The sequence below is a fragment of the Schistocerca cancellata genome, chromosome 3, assembly GCF_023864275.1.
Source record: "Schistocerca cancellata isolate TAMUIC-IGC-003103 chromosome 3, iqSchCanc2.1, whole genome shotgun sequence".
NCBI classification, from domain to species: domain Eukaryota; kingdom Metazoa; phylum Arthropoda; class Insecta; order Orthoptera; family Acrididae; genus Schistocerca; species Schistocerca cancellata.
In genome coordinates this window covers 799,646,529-799,663,967 of record NC_064628.1, presented here as the reverse complement: position 1 = coordinate 799,663,967, position 17,439 = coordinate 799,646,529, and the positions used below count along the sequence as shown (strand labels likewise).

The 17,439-nt window shown below is 38.9% G+C and overlaps 1 protein-coding gene across 2 annotated transcripts in view; it reads right to left on the bottom strand.

The window, feature by feature from the left end:
* Window positions 1–1,383: 1,383 nt before the first annotated feature.
* Window positions 1,384–17,439, bottom strand: part of LOC126175862 (elongator complex protein 2) — an 80,148-nt gene continuing 64,092 nt past the window's right edge. For both annotated transcript variants that reach the window (XM_049922873.1, XM_049922875.1), the window contains exons 10-12: window positions 7,046–7,185; window positions 6,573–6,900; window positions 1,384–1,540 (exon numbers count right to left, since the gene is read on the bottom strand). In XM_049922873.1, the coding sequence (XP_049778830.1) occupies window positions 1,411–1,540; window positions 6,573–6,900; window positions 7,046–7,185 (598 nt within the window). In that variant the 3' untranslated portion in view covers window positions 1,384–1,410. The remainder of the gene's footprint in view (window positions 1,541–6,572; window positions 6,901–7,045; window positions 7,186–17,439) is intronic.

The window sequence follows — 17,439 nt, the reverse complement described above, 5'->3', positions numbered from 1 at the left end:
ATACCAATATACGATCATTAGGATTTTTATTTCACTTATGTGATCATTTTAAATCAATTTATAAAACTTTCATTAATTTCATTTCATTTTTATTGAGCACACAAACATCTCTGCTCCGGTTCAACTGCTACTAGTCAATACTTGAACATAAGTCATTAACAATTCTCTTTTTGTAATTCCAGAATACTGTTCCTAAGAAGTGAAACTAACTTTTCTTTTGTATTTACGCAAAAACTCGTGTACATATTAGGAACATTTTCCAGCAAATAATTCTCATGATATAAGTGACACTGTAAAATGCATTGTTAGCAAATGTATCACGTAAATGTAACAGTGTGGGAGGACTGAACTAATATCTAGTTTTTTACTGTCAGTTTGTAAACCCAGACAAGTTTTTGATTGTAATCTTAAAATTTTCTGTTTGTAATAATGAATGACATCACCTGTAATTATTAGAACAATGTATATGCACAGGCCAATCAGCCATGAAGGGCCAGTTTTGCTACAGATTTTGACGGTGACAGTTTTGTGACAGTTCTGTAACAGTTTTTGTGCAATAAACACGTAATTGTGAAAGTGAAACTGTGTGTCAACCCAATTACTTGACTTTTCTCTTGGCATACCAAATCATCAGCTCTGCTGTACAGAGCTCAGGAGCTTCCAGCAAATTTGGTGGGGCAGATATACATAATTCTTTTCACGACCATTGCAGTGTTGGAGTATGGCAAAAAGTGAAGATGAGCATTTTCTGCTAATTGTTATATCCAGAATAGCCCCATATTATTTCAACCAGCCATTTGGGGGCCCTCATATCAACTGAATAGCAGCACGTTATGACCCCACCCAAGCTCCCAGAGTGCACAGCCTACCATTCCAAAGCAGTCACTAGTGTAGCTGATGGTGTGCAACACATCTACACAGTCTGCAGTGGATTGACCAGGTCCTTACATGTAAATCTCTCTTTATTGTGAAGTGTGTATAAAAAGAAAGATTCAGATTTAAAGCCCATCGATGATGAGGCACAGAGCCCAACCTCGAATTTGGACTGGTTTTAAAGGAAATAGGCTGCATCTTTTTCAAAAGAACTACCCCAGCATTTCCCATAACCAACTAAGGGAATCTACAGAAAACATGGCAAAAAGAACTATCAACATCTGAAGATAAGGAGCCAAAATGGTTTTTTTGCATTAAAACTTGAGGACATGGAAAACAAAAAAATTATGTTAAAGACCAGTGACAGAGAAAACTGTAAAACTGAATTTAAATGGCAAAATAGTACAGGTATAGTGCTATATTGCTGCAAACAGAAAAGAGGATTGGGGAGAAGGATGCATAGAAGGAGTGAGAAAGGAGGAGAGAGGGAAAGAAAGAGAGTTATATAAAAAAATCCATAGGCAATGAATAAAAAATTTAATTAAGATCTACAAGCTGAATCCTCACAATATGGTCAGCACCACAACTAGCTAGTTGTAGCCTAGGCGATTCTTCATCCTCCACTGGTCTAAAAGCCACTCTTTTCACTGTAAGATGATGAGCAGAACTATACTCAAATTAAGGCAAAACATTAACATGTTCAGGAAAAAAATGTTTTCAATACATTACACACACTCTCACTCAAAGTAACATGCATTTTACGTATATTTATATAACTCTCAAAATTAGATATAGTGCTTAAAATCTGGCCTTGGCAAAGGAATTATCTACAGCAGTCATATGCCGGAAGTGAATGAGGCCCACGTAAGATTTATACTTTTCTTAAATGAATTGCTCTTGCTCTTTCTATTTCCTCGAGACACGGCTATCTTCACAGACAAAACTTTCATTTATAAATAAATGTGATTGTACTTCTGAAAACAATTATCAAACAGAAAACATTCTCCTCCATAAGCTTTCAATGTAGGTCTTCACTGAAAATCCTCATCCCCATTCACTTCCACCAAAAGATGAGAAGATCTCATTCTTAAATGAAACTGAAAATCCTCATCCCTATTCACTTCCACCAAAAGATGAGAAGGTCTCATTCTTAAATGAAACTATTTAAATGTTGGTCAATATCCAATATAGGAACATAACATTTCCTTTATCATATCCTTTCTTTAAAATTGAATTTTATTTTATTTGCTGCTCCACTAAATGTATCGTTTACAATTTTCATTTCCTACCCTTTCTTAGAAATGCAAAAGCTAGATGTCAAGACTGTTCAACTATAGAAGGATTTAATGTGTTTGTTTTAGTACTTACTGATCAGTATATTAAGTTCAATCACTCAAAGCCCCCATAGCATACTACATATAAAAAAAATTTCACAGTATCAAACCCACATACTTTTTTGGCTTCTAGACAACATCCTGCTTGTCACCAAACATGTTAATCTTGCTTGCTTCAAAGTTTCCAATGACAATATTATTGAAAGGATAGACTGCTACTCATGACATAGCGACAATGTTGATTCAGATGGAAGGTCTTTTTGGCCAAAAGCTTACTTGTTTGACAGTTTTTTTGTTGTGCCTATCAACAACTCAACTATATGGTAACAATCCATCCTTTTCATAATATAGTCAATATTCCATCCTGGACCTTCAAAAACCACACGTTGGACCTGATTCTTTCATAAGCACTTCACTCAGACTGGTCAATACTTAGATCTGACCTTTCAGCTTCTGTCCTCCCTTTCTACTCCATTCTGCATTATCACTCCCTTTCAGCTTTGGCTAAGTGAGCATCATGCTTTTGTCATGGAAGAGTATATTCGTAATGGCTTTTCTGTGAGTAGAAGTCAGTGGGCATTTCACACTCGGTTCAAACGTGACTGACATTCTGTTCCTGGTAGAAAAACTATTCAATTTTGGGTATCAGAATTTAGAGAATCAGGTCCTGCACTGAAAAGAAAATCTACTGGCTGACCTCGGACAGTAACAATGCTGGAAAATGTGGTGAGTGTGAGAGCGGCCATCCTTCAATCTCCAAAGAGTTCAGCACTAAAACATGCAGCTGTCCTGAGATTGTCATATAGAGGAGTGTAAGAAGAATCCTGCACAAAGATTGTCACAAGCACTTCTAGAAATTTTGTGAGAGTTGTTTCCTAGATGGCTGCTCATGAGGAGACATCACCTGGCCCCAAAGTCACTCAATTTATCACCCTGTAATTTTTTTCTTTGGGGACACTTGAAGACTCAAGTGTACAAACGTTGCCCCCACAACCTTGAAAGTGCTTAAAGCCCTTATTACTCAAAGCACCTAAACCGTAGACCTACGCACCAGCGCCCTTATCTGTAACTACAGGCTGATTCACGTAGACCTATTACACCATCCAAGTGGATATACCCTGCATGCATGTGCAGTAGACAGTGATAACACGTGAAACACAAACAGAACTGTCTGATCTCTTCTAAAGTCATTCGTTCTACCGCACGAAACACAAGGGGGACCGTATGACATATTGGAACGTCATCTGTTCGAATTATTTATATGACTCAAGGTGCCTATTTCATAAGAAAATGTTTATCCTTATTTATTAAGTAATTGTTATTCTCTTATGTAGGTTACTACTGTTCTGAATTACAGACATAACAGTTAATTTCATATTTATACAGCATTATGCATATGGAGGATCCACTTGTATTTGGAGCTATTGCCCTGGTAGTGACAGTAAATCTTTGGATTAGGGAATAACAATGCTGAGTTCAATCCTGGCTGAAAAGAAGGGACAAAGGCAGGGGATTATATTTACTGCTTATGAAAGAACTGAGGCTCAAAGATCCACATGAATTTTGGAGCTCCATGAGGATGGACATGGCTTGTTTCGAGAAGCTGCTGTCTATGATAAAAGATGGAATTAGCAAGTGTGACACAGTCATGAGGGAGGCTGCCTCACATTCTCAAAAGTAAGAATTAAATCATACGTCTGTATGTTTTGTGATTATAACAGCCTAGCTCACAAACAAAATACTGGTAAATGCCCTGTTATTTCGCAGGATGGATGTAACATTACATTTCATGGTGACTGGGGAATCTTAAGAGTCTGGCTTTTAGCCACAGAATAGCACAGCCCACCATTTCAAAAGTTGTTGTGGATACACGAACTGCAATTTGCAACATTTTAAATGACCAATACTTGAAGGTGTACTTGTGTTATTTTTCCAAGTTTGGACTATGTATGTGCTACTAAGAGTTTTGCAGTCCTTGTCTGTCGCACTGGACCAAACTGCAAGGACCTTCTCCTTTTCATTGCCAGTTTCTCTTTTCTGGCATTCTGAAATCAGGCAAGAGATGCAATCAAATCAAACCTTAACTTTCGTAAACTAAGGCATTATGATACAAACCGATAATCACTGTATAATGCATATTACTCAGAAAGAAAATATTTCTGACTACCTTATTATCATACAATGGGTCACACATTCATCTTTCCTCGCTTAACGCCTCTTTGCTCCAATTCATTTCTAGAATATGAAGCTATCAATAGAAAAAGTCCTTTCACAAATAGCTAGTATAAAAGAGTCTACTGCAAAAAAGTTTCTTTTCTGCATTTATGAAACCTGCTAACTGAAAAAAAAGTGTGGAAAATCCCCAACATGAAAAATCCCCAACATGAAAATCTGAAATCAGCCACTAGCCACCTAACACTAGCCACCTAACATTAACCAAACATGCAGAAAGCACTGTGGTACACCCTTCTGCATGTGAGCGCGTTATCGCTGCCTACTGCACATGCGTGGATTGATGGCAGTTTAGAACTGCTCTCTATTCTGGCACGGATAATGTCTGCTAATTTTCGTAGTTACAGCCAGACCGGTACCATTTGCAGCGGATTGTCGTGTAATAGCCGCTTAAAGGTACACCTGCCCAACAAGTGGCTGACATTCCACTGGGTATGCCATGAAGAAAGGCTTCGCCAATCTGTCAACAATGGCGTACGCTATTTACCAGACGAAGTTTTAAAATGGAGTATGCTATTTACCAGACGAAGTTTTAAAAACCAGCTATTGTAATATGGCATAGTATTTGTTGTTCACAAATAAAAGTATTTTCTCTGGTGGACCTTGTACTTGCCTGTCTGCTGTTTAACGCCTTTTTGTGTTGAGTACTGGTCTCTCTGTATGAAGATATTTATATCTCACTCTAGATTAGTTGCAGCCATTTCTTAAACATTTATTTTCTTCTCATCTTCATCATATCCCCCCTCCCCTCCCCCGTCTCTATCTTTTCTTCTCTTTTTTCAGTCTCGAATTTTTAGTCTGCATTTGCAAACTGTGATTTATTCTGAATTTATTTGTTATCTTTGACTTACTCATCATCAGTAGCTCATTGAATGTGGATTCAATAAAGGAATAAAGGCAGCAATAGCATTTCCCAGTCTCATGACGGACAGTTTGAAAAATAATTCACTTCTTAATTAGTTTTGAAGGATTTCTGAATGCAGAAACGAGTACAGGGAGATCTCTGATAATGTGATACTGCAAGTGTCAATCTTAGCGTCTATGTTGTTCATCCTGTATTTCCAGAACGTTTGCTACTGTATAGATGGAGTTATTTTCTGCAAATGACATTAAATTAGCCTGTCAATCCTGAGCAATGTGAAGGAAATACTGTGCAATAATTTTGATATGGAGATTGAACAAACCCAAAGTAAATATGAAGTGTGTGTGTTCCACCTGCAGCCTGCAATGAACTGAATATAAGCTTTGATAGTGCCGATGATATGACATCTGTACAAAAATCTCATAAGTCACCATTGTCCAATCTCTGTCATTTAAGCAGCACTGCAAGAATGCGTAAAAGAAATTCAACTCCAAAGCACTCCTCGATAAGTTAACAAGAAGCCAACTATAGTATTGATGTAAATAATCTTACGGTCCTCTACCATTCTGCTGGCACATTGCACCAAAGAATGCTGTGATCTCCTATGGAGAAAACTATATCCCAGCAACTAAGATTCATGAGCAATTGGATATGGCCATTAAATCTGGCAACTGATCTTTCACGTCAACTCTATCCAGATGTTGTCTGTATTGTCAAATATTGGAGCACAAGACTTAAAAAGGAAAGCAGTTAAGACAGCTATTTTTCAAAAGATCATATCCTACAAATGCTTGATTCAGCACAGCTTTTCAAAATGCACACCGAACGAATTTCAAATCTGACAAACACAAATGATCTGTAATGCAATGGCTGGAAACCTCCAGCATTTCTGTGAAATAGCAAGAATAATGGAAATAAAAACATTATAAAAACCTGTCTTTCTCTCTCTCTTTCTTTCTTTTCTTTTTATTTATTTTGTTCCTTAAATCCCTGACTTTACCCTATTTCTGGTGAAGCAATCTTCAAAAATTCTAAATACTTAAGATCCACCAAAGTACTTTAATTTCTATGTCTGTCAGTCCTACTCCAGTTTTTCCTAAGGCACAGTATCTAAGCACAGTTAATGCTTTACTATTTTAAATTTTCATCACGCACACGCGCACATGCGCGCACACACGCGCACGCACATTTCAGGGTTTAAACTGACTTTTTTTTCTATGTAACAAGTCCACAAATAAATATAAAACAATAAAATTAAGAGAAAAGGATACTTATTACCTAAAATCAAGCATTTGGTCCATTCAGAAAGATTCCATTCATAAATCATTATTATTCCAGAATCAAGTCCCACAGCCAGAACATGAGCATTTTCATCAGTGGGTAAATGAGGTGCAAATGCCAGTGCAGTTACTGACTGTCCTTTCAGCTCCAAAGGTACTGTCTTGCTTTCCCCTTTTACATTCCAAATAGCCACTTTGCCATCACGGGATCCAGTTGCAAAGTGAGATGAATCATGAGTCCAGGCACAGCACCATATAATGCGAGTATGTATGCCTGACTTTTTATCTGATCCAACAACTAATTCATATCTTTCGTTGTCTGGAAAATATTTTCACAAAGTTATTATAATACAGAATTATTATAAAACCAGGAAAAGAAATTATTTCAATAAAATAACTTCAATCAGAATTCCAAGTCAAGCAACATATTAATCATCATATAATAATACAGATCATCATCTTACTGGCAGTTCGCTGAAACAAGCCCCAACGTCTGTCTCGTGACACAGATAGTAAGTACACACCATCAGGAGAAAAGGCCAACTGTGTCACAGTCAACTGGTGGAAAGTGAGCTTCTGATACTGCTGCCATGAGTCCACGTGCCTAAAGAAGATTTGAAGGGCTAGTGACATCTGCTAACTGAAAAACATAACTGTAGCTGACTACAACTGTTGCAAATACACTGATCAACTAGAACATTTTGACCACTGATACACTATCAATATAAACCCATTCCAAGCAATAGCAGTCACCTGGCGAGGAATTACTACTCGTCAGACACATGCAAGGAGCACATAGTATCAGTAAGCATACTGTCCCTGTGTAGAATGGGAAAGGCGTATCATCTATCCGAGTTTGACCAAGGGAAGATCACAAAGGACTGGAGGCTTGGCATGAGCATTTCAGAAACTGCATGAACTGTCGGGTGTTCAAGAAGTGCTTTGGGGATACCTTTAATAAATGACACAACCAATGAGAAACAATGTCCAAACGTCATGGGGTTGGCGGCCATCACTCATTAAAGATGTTGGATGTCGCAGGCTGGGCAGACTGCTAAAACAGGACAGGTGGTGAACTGTGGTAGAACTAACATCAGACTTTAATCCTGGGCAGAGTACAAGAGTGTCTGAACACACAGTGCACCAAACACTCCCAATGATGGGCCTCTGCACCCAAAGACCCATGCAAGTGCCAAAGTTACCACGACATCGGCAACTATGTCTAAAATGGGCAAATGATCATCGGCACAAGACATTGGTGTAGTGGCACAGCTCCGCATGATCTGATGAATTCTGATACAGTTTTCATCAATTTGATGGGAGAGCATGAATCTGCTGCCTTCCAGGACAACAGCCCCTTGACACTTCTACTTCGAGTTGGACACAAGCTGGTGGGTGCTCCTGTATGCTCTGGGGAACATTTATAAGGGCATCCATGGGTCAGGTGGAGCTCATGCAAGGCACCATTACCACCAAGGAGTGTCATACACTGGTTGCAGACCACATACACCCCTTCATGACGATAATGTTTTCTGATGGCAGTGGCATTTTTCAACAAGATAATTTGCCATGACACAAGGCCACAAGTGATGGAGTGGTTCAAGAAACACATTGGTGAGTTCCAATTAACGTGCTGGCCCCCCAACTTACCGGATCTGAACCGGATCAAACAAACATGTGATTGATTGCATGTGGCATTACAGCTCATCGTTCCTGTTCACTGGAATTTAAGGGAATTAGGTGACGTGTGTGTGCACATGTGATGAAAACTCCTCTAGTAACCTACCAAGACCTCACTGCTTCCACGCCATGATGCATCACTGCTGTTATCCCTGCCAAAGGTGAAGATACTGGCTATTCTTAGGTGGTCATAATGTTCTGACTGACCAGTGTATTAACACTAAATAATACAAAACTGGTTGTAATTATGTCAAACGTCACAAACATTTATGTTTGTTCAGTACATGATTAAAAAGAACAGCAACTATCCAATACTAACATTATATCAGCCAATTGAATAATTTGAGGAAAACAACTTTTGAAACAATCATCAATGTTGTTGCTTAACTATACCTAAATGTGTGTGTTTCTTTCTGACCTCCCCTTACCACAAATTTTTCTCTCTTCCCCTTTTTTCTTCCTTTCAACTACAAATGAGTGCACTGCTTTCGCTTTTCCTGTCTCAGTCCCATTCTCTCTTACCAAGAAATTTTTCTCATCCTCTCTTATCTAGTCATTCTCAGGCAACACTGGCTAAGCAATTGAGGAGCATTTTTTCAGAAATTGATAAATTCAAAATGTACATTACTGAGGAAACACATTTTTTAAATATCACGAAGAAGTAGTAATTACATAAATGAGATAATTTAATATTTGCACTACTTTCGTAAGCACAATTCTGGCTGTGCATTTGAATTTCCTAAATTTATCATTCTAAAGTTTCCACGTTTTTTCAAAAGTTGATACATGCAAAGATGGAAGCTAAAATTTTGGTTAATGTACACATTGAAAGCGATTTTTTCCTACTTGTTTTTATCTTTAACATTAATTACAAAGAAAGTTACTTTACTGTTCATTTTGCGTAGAAAAACAACAACGCATTACAATGTCACACCTTAGTATCACACTTTTTCCTTAATATTTGATAAGCTGAAGTGAAAATGGTAACAAACAATTGACATAGAACACAAAACACTGGCTACAGCAATACTGAAGTGGAAATCTATTGATCACTTTCAATAAGCTCCTTATAAAACTCTTCTGTTCCTTATGGTACATTAAAATGCCTGATAAGTTTTAGGACATCCGTATTCTTTTCTTTGCCAACCATGTTCTTCTTTTCCAGTGTGACTTCTTTCCTCACTTCCTGGCTGCAGTTTCTGGATTTTCATACTTCAAAATCTACAGGACTACATTTTAAGTGTCCGATACTGACAACAATATCTTCTTCTTAGACTTGTTGTAAGTCATCAATCACTGAGCAGTTATTTTGAAAGGTATCATAGATCATAAGGCTTCTGGTGCAATGGAGTTGAGGTCCTTTGCTTCCCAATCTTTATTTTGTATCTTGACAATGCCTTGTTGTTTCAGCATTTTACAGTACTCATTCGGTGAACACATATCTTACTTTTTTTGGTAGTCTTTTTCCACTCTACCAAACAGTCTGTCAAGAGGCGTATAGCTGTGATCACGAATAGAAAATAAGGTACCAGCTTATTAAATTTTCTGCTTTCTTCCATGAAGATCAATGGCGTGCACACCATTGGCAGTCCCCAATAATCTATCTTTCCTTCTGATCCTGCCCAGTAAGTCTCCCCTGACCCAGGGTTCTGGGAGACTTTTCTAAATTGTACCCCTTTCCCTAAACATCCCCAGTTCTTTTCCTTCACCCCTCTTCCTTCCCCTTCAACTCTTCTGCCAGAAGAACGAGCAAACGGGTCTGAAAGCTTGTAAAAGTTAAATCCTTGTGTGTGTGTGTGTGTGTGTGTGTGTGTGTGTGTGTGTGTGTGTGTCCTGCCACCGCTTGGTGAGTAGATTGTTTTATCTATCCATTTACATTATATTATCAATAATTGATTATTTTTGTTGTTATTTTAACCACATTTGTATTTTCCTCCTTCATTACTGCATAGAACTTTTTTTTGTACAATGTTTGTGCAACTAGTAGTTTATTACTAACTGATTTTTTTTCAGATTGTGTGCCTTTTTTTTAAATTTCAGTACACAATTTTGCATGTTGAGCATGAATCTGTATGGGGAATTTTAAATGTCAAGTAAAGCAGTGACAGAAAATATGTTTTTACTTCAATAAAGAGCAAGTAGGAAGGCCTGAAACTTCCCTTTTTTTACAGAAATGTTTCCACATTTTGACTGTATTCAGTTAGGATTGTAAATATCCCCTTTCGGACTTTTTCTTTGAATAGTGTCTCTCTCTACACCTGAATGTTTTGATATCATTCCTTATAACTTGTATAACTTTCTAATCTTCAGTAGTGTTGTGGCCTGCTCCTCCATTTTCAGCTGCTAACTTTCCTATTACATGAAATTTATTGGCCAAATTTGAGAGTGTCTCTTTGAGTACCTTAGGTTGCTTGAAATTTTGGGGCACATACAGATACTGTCTGGTCATCTATTTTTCCTTTTACTGTCCTTTGTCAGAACAACATTCTTCCGTTTTGCTTCTTTCTTGATGTTCCTGCATTTTGGTGATGTGATTATCACATATTTCAGTAAAAATTTATCATACTCAGTTTTGTTTAAACTACAGGGCTATTACAAATGATTGAAGTGATTTCATAAATTCACTGTAGCTCCATTCATTGACATATGGTCACGACACACTACAGATACGTAGAAAAACTCGTAAAGTTTTGTTCGGCTGAATCCGCACTTCAGGTTTCTGCTGTCAGAGCGCTTGAGAGCGCAGTGAGACAAAACGGCGACAGGAGACGAGAAAGCGTATGTCGTGCTTGAAATGCACTCACATCAGTCAGTCATAACAGTGCAACGACACTTCAGGACGAAGTTCAACAAAGATCCACAAACTGCTAACTCCATTCGGCGATGGTATGCGCAGTTTAAAGCTTCTGGATGCCTCTGTAAGGGGAAATCAACGGGTCGGCGTGCAGTGAGCGAAGAAACGGTTGAACGCGTGCGGGCAAGTTTCAAGCGTAGCCCGCGGAAAATTGGCTCATGCCACAACTGGAGACCGACAGCACCGACTTCATCTTTCAACAGGATGGTGCTCCACCGCACTTCCATCATGATGTTCGGCATTTCTTAAACAGAAAATTGGAAAACCGATGGCTCGGTTGTGGTGGAGATCATGATCAGCAATTCATGTCATGGCCTCCACGCTCTCCCGACTTAACCCCATGTGATTTCTTTCTGTGGGGTTATGTGAAAGATTCAGTGTTTAAACCTCCTCTACCAAGAAACGTGCCAGAACTGCGAGCTCGCATCAACGATGCTTTCGAACTCATTGATGGGGACATGCTGCGCCGAGTGTGGGAGGAACTTGATTATCGGCTTGATGTCTGCCGAATCACTAAAGGGGCACATATCGAACATTTGTGAATGCCTAAAAAAACTTTTTGAGTTTTTGTATGTGTGTGCAAAGCATTTTGAAAATATCTCAAATAATAAAGTTATTGTAGAGCTGTGAAATCGCTTCAATCATTTGTAATAACCCTGTATTTATGTAACAATGAAAAGCTGTGATATCATTATATATGAGGTCTGCTTGTTCTGCATTCTTTTCTTCCTAAGGCTTTTTGGTTCACTGGTATGTCTGGTAGCCCATTCCAAAGTGCATTATCTGGCATTTTCTTGTTCTTACTGCACTTCTTTTTTTGGATGATTTCACTCTCAGCCAGGAATTCTTGCTACCCATGCACTCAGTCAAATATACAACATTTTCTGAATCACTTCTATTAACCTCCATTTCATAGTTTAACAACCCACTCTTTTACTGCAAACTTCTCCTTAACACAGGTATGTTGTTGTGTAAATGACTAATTTATAATGTTGGTTCCAGTGGCAAATACTTCCCTATACCGTGACCGCACCCCTCCCTCCCTCTCCACAGAAACCTCTCTCACATTATTACTGACAATGATGTCCTTGGCTGAGAGCACATACTGAGTTTCGTAAAAGCTCATTTTCAACATACAACAACAACAGCAAATGTTGCATTTCAACCAAACAATTTCAACAGGTCATGCATGGCAACAAGCTTGACTTGTAACTACAAAAATCTCAATTCTGGAATACTGAGCAGTTATTTGTTTTTAAATAAATGCTCCTCAATTTTTAAGAAAATAATTCAAATGACACAGTTTCAGAGACTTTACTGGTTGTCTCATACAGGTAAGATTTTATGTATACATACCGAATTGCTGAGTGAAAATTTGTACCAAGGCACAGAACTGAACCAGGGTCTCCTGTTTACTAGGCAGGTGCATTAGCCACTAAACCATCTTGGCACAGCAGTTCACGCTGCTTCGGCAATTCTGTTCATGTGTAAAGGGATTTAAAGTAGACTGGGGTGGCAGTGAGACTTTGGATCGAGGTGGGAGGCATGCTGGGGTAATCTGTGCAGTTCTGTGAACCATTGTGCTAAAGTGGCTTAGTGGCTAGTGCACCTGCCTTGTAAGCAGGAGTCCCAGGTTTGATTCCCAGCTTTGGTACAAAATTTCACCCACTTCTTCAGTCTATGTACAAGGGTGGTTTGAAAAGTTCTCGGAATCACCACGAGAGTCAGCACTAGCGCAACGAGTTGTTCATGTGATATTCATTGGACTGTTGCCTGTAAACACGTGCCGTGTCAGTGCTCTTGGAAGAGAGCTGTGGTGGTGACGTGGCTCTGTTGTTGTTCCCGCAAGTGATTTGCAAAGAAAAAATCAAAATAAAAAATAAATTTTTTTTTTAAAAAAATCGAGATTTGAGCAGTGATTAAATACTACATAAAGAAAGGTATGAAAGCAAATAACAATCATGCCAATTTCCAGAATACACTGAGGGACTCTGCTTCTTCATATTCAACTGTTGCCAAGTGGAAAAATGAATTTACATTTGGTAGGGAAAGCTTAAATGACGATTCGCACAGTGGTCGGCCAAGATGTGTGACTACTCCAGAAATCAATGTAAAAGTGCACAAAATTGTCATGGAGGATCGACAACTGAAAGTGCGTGAAATTGCTCACGCTTGCCATATGTCATCTGAAAGGGTATATCACATTTTAACTGCAGAATTGGAAATGAAAAAATTATCTGCAAGATGATTGCCACAACTCTTGATGCTGGATCAAAAATGTGTGAGAATGGACATATCAGAACAATGTTTGACCCGTTTTAGGAGAAACAAACAGATTTTTTGCGCCAGTTTGTGACCACAGATGAAACTTGGGTGCACTACTATACCCTAGAGACAAAACAACAGTCAAAACAGTGGAAACATGCTGATTCTTCACCACCAAAGAAAGCAAAGACAATTCCTTCAGCGGGAAAGGTCATGGCATCAGTGTTCTGGGATGCAAAGGGGATTCTGTTCATAGATTATATCCACACTGGGCAAACAATTACTGGAGAATAATATGCTAACTTCCTGGACAAATTGCAACAAAAGATACGCGAAAAAAGGCCAGGTTCAGCAAGGAAGGTTCTAAGCACTATGTGACTTTGAACATCTGAGGTCATCAGTCCCCTAGACTTAGAACTACTTAAACCTAACTAACCTAAGGACATCGCACACATCAGCAAGGAAGAAAGTCATCTTCCATCAAGACAATGCGTGTCCGCTCATGTGCCACCATGTGTCGCCATGGCAAACTAAGGTATGAATTGTTGCCACAACTGCCTTATTCACCTGATATGGCTACGTCATACTTCCATTTCTTCCCAAAACTGAAAATTTTTCTTGGTGGACAAAAGATTCACTTCAAACGAAGAATTGATAGCCGGAGTTGACAACTATTTTGCAGGCCTGTAGGAAACTCATTTTTGAGATGGGATCAAGGCTCTGGAACATCACTGAACCAAGTGCATTAATGTACAAGGAGACAACATTGAAAATAAAAAAATGTTTCAGTGCTGTAAGTTCTTTTTTTTCTATTCTGTTCCGAGAACTTTTCAAACCATCCTCGTACATAAGAAAACAATTGTTTTCTTTTTTCAAAATATGTCACAAATGTGTGAATTTGCAATCTTCAATGATATACAACACTTCCAATACCTGTAACAGATACTGAAAAATCCAGTAGAGCTAGTTCATAGAAGTCGGTATTTGGAGCAGTTGCCATGAGTAGCCAATGACAAAAGAGTAAATAAATTATATGTTTCCAGAGATGAATTTTAGCTAACCTCTCCTTTATAACCAAAGAACAACCTCAGATTGCCCAGATTGTTGTATATCCGAAATGAAGGCTGTCAGTAGCCAGTGACAACGACTGCTGATCTGTTAGTGCTCCTTACTTTTCTCATGGAAATTTACAATAGCCTTGTGTGTCCCAATGTAACCACAACCACAAGCTGAAATACATAGGATGTATAAAATATCAATGTCAATTATTAGTATGTTATGCAGAAAGGCAAGTTAGTCATTTCTAAAGAGGGATATCCTGTCCAAAATGCGGCACTGATGTTGGAGAACAGTATTGACAAAGTTTCTTTCTATCATAATTATTTGTACAACTATTTATCTGTCACTATAAGGTGCATGGACTGCACCTGTAGAATGCTTAGCTGGTTTAGTGGGATCGTGAACTGCTCATTTTTCAAGGAGAAACACATGTCCAGAAGCTTCACATTTCACATATCAGTAAGTACATCTATAACATCTGTGGAAAAAAAAAAAATCAAAAGGAGTGCAAAATTTCTATCTCCACTTGATAGTAGGGTGTACATCAGCAACGTAAAGACTTAAACAGTAAAGTAAGTGCAACTGTGCACTCGTCATTTTAGTTGCAGTATGGAGCTGTGCAAGAAGGTGATTACATGAGTAGTATACATCAATATCTTCATATTACCCCACAGAAGACAGTGAACAGCTGCAAAATTATCTGACTGTGTTGGCCGTGAACAGATCCACAATCCACCAATCTGTGTGTGTGTGTGTGTGTGTGTGTGTGTGTGTGTGTGTGTGTGTGTGGCATCCACACGGAGCAGCATAATTGCTTCAAAGTGATCTGGAGCTCTATTGTTTTGCAATCATATTTCCTGACAAACCTTTTTTGACAATACGTCCAATACAGTAGGAAGTGTGAATGTGGATTTTACGCCTAAATATGATTGTTGTGCTAGTTTACAGAGGTGTCTTCAGTGAATGTGCATTCATCAGTGAGTAGCAAAAGCATCTGAGATTGTGACTGAAATACACAAGGCTGTCAATACAATTGCACAATGGATAGACATCAACTACTATGGTGACGGCTGTTGTGTACAAGCAATAGTTCAACATGTTAGAATGACACATGACCATAAGTGACCATATATGGTTTCCCAATGAAGTGTATCATAACATCTTCCACAGAAGCAATGGTCTGAATTGAAAGTAGATGCGCATTATCATTTCCAACACTTAACTCCGGCAGAAGTGCAGACTAATTGGTAAAATATTCAAAAGGCATACCATATAAAAATTTCTCAATTTCACACAGCAAACAACATGTACTTATCAATTCACACATCCTACAGCTTTGAAATCACCCGAGGTGGAAGCTACAGTATTTACTTACAATTTTCTTGCCTCTATTATTCTCCTTTCAACTGTTCTTTATGTCAAATGGTGTGGAGTAGTTCTGTTAGGGAAACATTTCCATACACAATCATACACAAGCTTTGCCATTTCCATTACTTTTATGATATATAAACAGCAAATCAATCCTTTCACTACTTGTGTTATAACATGGTCCACAACATTACTGCTCTCAGTTATAGTAAGGACAAAAAAAATGCTATTAGGCACAGCCTGTGCATCCACCTCTCACAGGCAGCTAACATGCTGCATCAGTAATTTGGTTAATTTGGTTACTAAACACAACCTGAAGAAGCTCTCGAGTCCAACCACCTTAAATATCCACACTCTACAGCCTCAAAATTACGCATTCCCAGACAGGGGTCCCTTTTGAAAAATGACCAGTTTGCTGCTCTTGTAAAGCAGTTTACGTACACTGATGGAAAAAATTGCAACCCCAAAAAATAATTAACTTAGAGTAATGAAATTTTGGGAATACATTTGTCTTTCGGTAACATAAAGGGGCGTTCAAAAAAGAAATGAGCCGAAGTCTGGAATGCACAAACCGATGACAGGAGGGTAATATCGTGGTCTGTGTTGAAGGTGTGGTTCCGAACAGTGTGTGGAAGTTCACAGCCCATCGCTAGAGGGCACGCATGCATGTCACGTGACTATACAGAACTAGCAGCAGCATGCATCAATCGTCCAATGCTGCCAGTCGCATTGCAAACAGTGACATGGAGGTGTCAACAGAAGAGCAAAGAGGTGTTGTTCATTTTCTGACAGCGGAGGTAGTAGGAAGAACAGACTTTCATCAACAAATGTCACAAGTGTACGGTAAACTCTGCAAGTCCCGTGCAAGGGTCAAGGCAAGGCACAAGTGCTTCATGGAAGGACGGGTGTCGTTAGCCAATGACGCATGGTCTGGAGCACCACACTGCGTTACAGATGACATCGTCCAGCTGGTGGATGCGCTCATTAAACAGGACTGCCGAGTGACAGAGAAAGCCATAGCCATCATGGTCAGATTGAGCACCGGAAGTGGTCACACCATCATGAAGGAACAATTGCACATGCACAAAGTGTGTGCCCAACAGGTGCCCCACAGTCTTCAACCACACCAGGAAGCATGTTGAATGGCGGAACTGGTTAACATCGCTGACCTGGGAATTTTATGAGACAGCCATTCACTGCCTTGTGTCACAGTGGGATATGTGTCTCAACAGCCAGGATCAATACTTCTAATATACAGGTACTGGTTTCTGTAATTATGCCAGCCCGTTTCTTTTTGAACTCCCCTTATATTTAGGTGATTAACATTGCAAGAACACAGGTTAATGTACGCATGAGATAAGCCATTGGAAATGTGAAATGCTGGTACATTAATAATCAGTGTAACCACTAGAATGTTGAATGAAAGCATGCAAACATGCATGTGTTATTCTGTGCAGGTGTCAGATATCAGTTTCTGGAATGGAGTTCCGTGTCTGTTGCACTTGGTCGGTCAGTACGGGATGGTTAATGTTTCTTGTGGAGATCTGGTGATCGAGCAGGCCAAGGCAATATGTTGACTCACTGCAGAACGTGTTTGGTTACAACAGCAGTGTGTAGGCAAATGTCATCCTG